We start from the raw sequence: 4,187 nt of genomic DNA, 5'->3' as shown, positions 1-4,187 counted from the left end.
CGGCCGTCGCGCTGACTCCGTGCAAACCCTTCCTTTCTTCGCAGCAGCCCCGGACTGCCGTGCTGGTCGCTAGCGATACGCTGCAGCGTGCCGTTCCTCCCCCCGAAGGCGAAGCCTGTCGCTGTGCTGGCCAGACCCATTTCTCCTGCTATTCCCAGATGACACATGTGAGCAATCATGTGCCGAGAGGAGGAGAAAATAGCCTCTAGCCTAAAAGCCAGTTCATATCCCAGCGTTTTGCAAGCATCAAGCACAAATTAAGAGATTGTTCAGTGCATTTCTACATCAGTTGTTGGTGCCCTGGTTGTGGCCTCCCAGCTGTGCTTGAAGTGACTTCTGCAAAGCGTGGACAGAAAGCAAACGGAAAGCGTACCTGTCTAAATTAATATTAGTGCACTTGCTTTCAGAGTGCGCTGGGGCCGGGAAGGAACAGCAGGTTAAAAAGAAAATACTGCAAATAGTTGCAGACTGTCTGAAGAGCAGGCGYAGGAATGGGGCTAACAATGCCCGAAGAAAACCGTCTGCCAGAAGTACCTACATTAACCACTCTTTGGGGTGAGAACACCCCTTCTTTAGAAACCACAGTATTATTTTCTAGTACAAAGGCTGATGAAGAAGTATAATTTATAGTAAATTACCGTGTGGATAATGGATGTGGGGTTTGAAGGATGAGAGGCGAATCATGTTTTGCAGCATAGCTTTGGTAACCAAGCATTATGGAAAGCGCTGGTGGGAAAGTACCCGTGCTACCGATGAGCAGCGCCTGTGCCCCCCGGGGCTGCTTGAGCGGGGAGCGGGGCAGAACGCGCTTCGCGCTGCGCGGGGTCAGGCGAGCGTCGCGGGGAGCGGTTCGGCGCAGAGCGTGGCTCGGGGGCCTGGCCGGGGCCACCGCCGACAGCGGCCGGGTTCGCAGGGCGCGCCGTGGGATCGGGTGCTGGCTGGGAAGCCATTAATAATTTAATCTGTAATAATTAACAGGAGCATGTACAGTCCACTCGCCGTGGCAAAGCAATTTGTTAGAGTGATGTATTACGTGATAATGGTAATGAGAAGTGAGGGGACCTAATTTTGTAAGTCTTAGATCAATGTAGTTGTTTTTTTTTATAAATGAGCGTTGTTTCACTAACCACCAAAGATCATTAAAACTGCTATGAAATATTTCAAAGTACTTTCCAAACTATTTGAGTTGCAGCTGCATTTTCCAAAGTCCGGACGGGGCGATGCGAACGCGCGCCTGCAGATACAGCCGTTGCCGCAGCGTGAACGCTTCCGCGGGTTTGCGGACGTGCCGGCCTCGGGGCTCGGCCCGGGGCGCGCGGCCGGGACGGCGGCGCCGTCCGCACGCAGCCGCAGGGGCAGCAGCGCCGGCTCGCGGCGATGGCTCGGGGGGACGCTCGGCAGCACCCCGAGGCTCCTGCCCTGGCTCGCGCTGGCCTCGGCCTCCCCGCGGAGGGGGAGCGGGCGGAGGAGGCGGCGTCCCGCCCCGGGGCAGGTGCCCGGCGAGGCTGCGCGGCGGCGCCGAGCCGCTCGGCTCCCGCGCGGGACCGGCCGGAGGAGGTGGGGCCCCGGCTTGGAGAGCGGCGCGTGTCCGAGGTCCAAGAGTTTGTTTTGAGCAGGGCTTTAAGCATTAATGATTCAAGATGTTTTCCTGGGAGTGGTTTGCAACGTGAGATGTGGTGCCCAGAGCAGCGCCGGGGTTTTATGGGATTAGTCAATTCACCGGGGCTGGAATTTCACCAGTAACACAATGGCTAAATTTGTATTTTTCCACATGGCTGAGCCTTCAAGGAGCTCACCAGGAGTTTGAACAACGTAAACAGAATTGCAAGCTCGGTGCCAAATGCAGAGCACGAAGGGGGTTTCCATTCTCATTATTTTTATCACCTACTTCCCCCCCCCCCTTCTCTTTTTTGGCAGAGTTGCGAACAACCACAAGCAGAACCTGATGACCGTGGCTAATCTGGGTGTGGTGTTCGGGCCAACGCTGCTCCGGCCTCAGGAAGAAACCGTTGCAGCCATCATGGACATCAAGTTTCAGAACATCGTGATTGAGATTTTGATAGAGAACCACGAGAAGGTAACGCCTTTGCTTGCTTCTTTCAACACGAGCGATTTAGTGAAGCGAACGCGGCCCCTTCGCAAGCTGGGACGTCCCGTCTGCCCGGGGCTGGCGGCACCGCGCGGGACGGCGACGTCGGCGGCGACCGGGCTGGGGGCCCGTCCGCCGGGCCCCTGGAGAGCTGACCCGAAATGCCACGGGGAGAGTCGTCCCTCCGGGTGGATACGGTTCTGCTGCCCGCGCTCGGGCGGCGTTTTCGACTTCGGGGCCCTGAGGCTGTTCTGCCTCCAGAAAGCGCTCGCTTCTGCTGATTTTTGCCAGCAATGGCAAAGGCTCGGGAGGTGYGTCGAGGGCTCCAAAACTGGGTGTTCTTTGGCGTAACCGTAATCAGCACTTCTAGTAATGAGCATTTTTAATGGTCATCTTGGTGTGAATCTAGGGCTATGTCTCCTTTACGGAAATCCCCCCATTTCCCCCGCTTTGTGTTGTTCAACAGGAATCGGTCACTAGTTTCAAGAGTGAGGTGGTTGTTACAAAACTCCAGCCTGGGGGACGAAGGCACAGGCTCATTTCCTGCTTTCTGACTAAACTCAAGTTTATTCGAATACTAACTTTATCCTAAATTATGATGCATTTTRTTTATCTGTCGCAAAGCCGTTCCCATCTGTCGCTTGCTTCGGTGAGCAGAGTTTGGCCATCGGTGCCTGTGTGCGAGCAAGCAGGGCCGATTCCTCGCCTTATCAGCGTGCTCGGGCCGAATACGCGAGAGGATTGTGAAATGTCTGTCCATTAAAGGGAATTTGATACTGCAAGCTACAGCTATAGGAAAAAAAATCMTTTTTCTTCTGAATTCAGGCAGTTCTCAGTTTGCAGTCTTTGGTTTGGTTTTGGTTGGAAAGAAACACGAATTTGGACGCTGAGGCTGTGAAGCGAAGAAGCAGACCCGGCCGCGCCGCCGCTCGGGGCTGGCGACTCCCTCGCAGGGCGGCAGCGCGGCGTTGCGCCGGGGGAGCCGTCGAGTCCCCGGCGCTGCTCGCAGGCTGCACGCCCCGGGAGCAGAGAACGCGGCGTTGCTGAAGCAGGCTCCTAAATTGGAGTGAGCTGCAGTGTTTCCTTGCTCGGCACCTTCGGATTCCCCCGAAAGGAAGGCAGCGTGGGCCGAGGAGCGCGAGGACGCAGCGCCCGGTGCTCGCCCCGCGCGGTTCCCCGCGCGCTGGGCTCGTGCTGAAGGYGTCCTGGGCCACAGCTGCGGGCCTTCGTGCTCGCGGGCAAGGCTTGGGGCTGCGGGAGAGCGGCCGGCTGCCAGCTGCGCACCAGGGTCTTGCACCCAAAGCGCCTGCGGAGCAGCGTCGCCGGCTGCCGGGGCTCTCGGGAAAGAGCCTGCGGGGGAGGGAGGTCGCAGACGTTAACTGCGGGGGAGAAAAACCTCATTTAAATTCAGTAGCAGTGCTGGTTCGCCTCCGTCTTTTGAAYGGTTGCGTTTTGGTGCATTTCTTAATTCGACCTGATTTGAACCCGCGGAAGCTTCCCCCGCGGCCGGGGCAGCTGGTGGCAACGGGCGAGCGGGCGGCTGTCGCCCGGCCGCGCTCTGCGCCGGTGACTCAGGCGTGGTTCGTGATTGAGGACGTTCACAGGGGAAATGCGATTGATCGGAACGGTTCCCGGCAATCGGCACAGGTCTGCTGCGACACTGCGGTTCCCCAGGTGAGTGAACGCCTCTCCCGTTAGAATTACTGCTGTCAGGGTGTAACCGAGAAAAAAAGAAGAAGGGAAAAAACCGAAAAGGTTGGTGACGACATCTCCTGAGCCTCGTCCGGGGGGGAGCACGCCTCCGGTGGAGGCGGAGCAGCAGCCGGTGCCGCCGGCCGTGGGAGCGCGGCTCRGCCCTCCTCGGCAGCACGGTGACTTTCCGAAGGTCCCCCGGGTGCCTCCTAAATTCCAATTTGCTGCGCGTTGCCAGAGCGTCCGACACAGGCCGTTAAACTCCGCGTGCAGCCTGCGAAGCGAGATCGTTTATGGAGATTTAATAGGTTTCCAGGTCTGGGACGCAAGCTGTTTGTGCCAGTGACGCCTGCGGCTGCTCCCGGCGCGCGGGGCTCGGCGGGGCGGCAGCGCGGCCGCGGCGCTC

General features: G+C 58.2%; 1 protein-coding gene across 4 annotated transcripts in view; it reads left to right on the top strand.

Annotated features, from left to right (window-relative positions):
* Positions 1-4,187, top strand: part of ARHGAP26 (Rho GTPase activating protein 26) — a 157,017-nt gene that overhangs the window by 116,048 nt on the left and 36,782 nt on the right. For all 4 annotated transcript variants that reach the window (XR_014896778.1, XM_085312734.1, XM_085312733.1 and 1 more), the window contains exon 18: positions 1,918-2,077. Coding sequence is in view for 3 of the 4 variants with exons in the window: in XM_085312734.1 (XP_085168860.1) it covers positions 1,918-2,077 (160 nt within the window). In the remaining variant the exon portion in view is untranslated. The remainder of the gene's footprint in view (positions 1-1,917; positions 2,078-4,187) is intronic.

This window comes from Rhea americana, unplaced genomic scaffold, assembly GCF_003343005.1.
Source record: "Rhea americana isolate MKP2758 unplaced genomic scaffold, rheAme1 scaffold_37, whole genome shotgun sequence".
In the NCBI taxonomy this organism is placed as follows: Eukaryota; Metazoa; Chordata; class Aves; order Rheiformes; family Rheidae; genus Rhea; species Rhea americana.
Note: the sequence above shows the minus strand (reverse complement) of the source record. Positions and strands in the feature narration are given on the sequence as shown.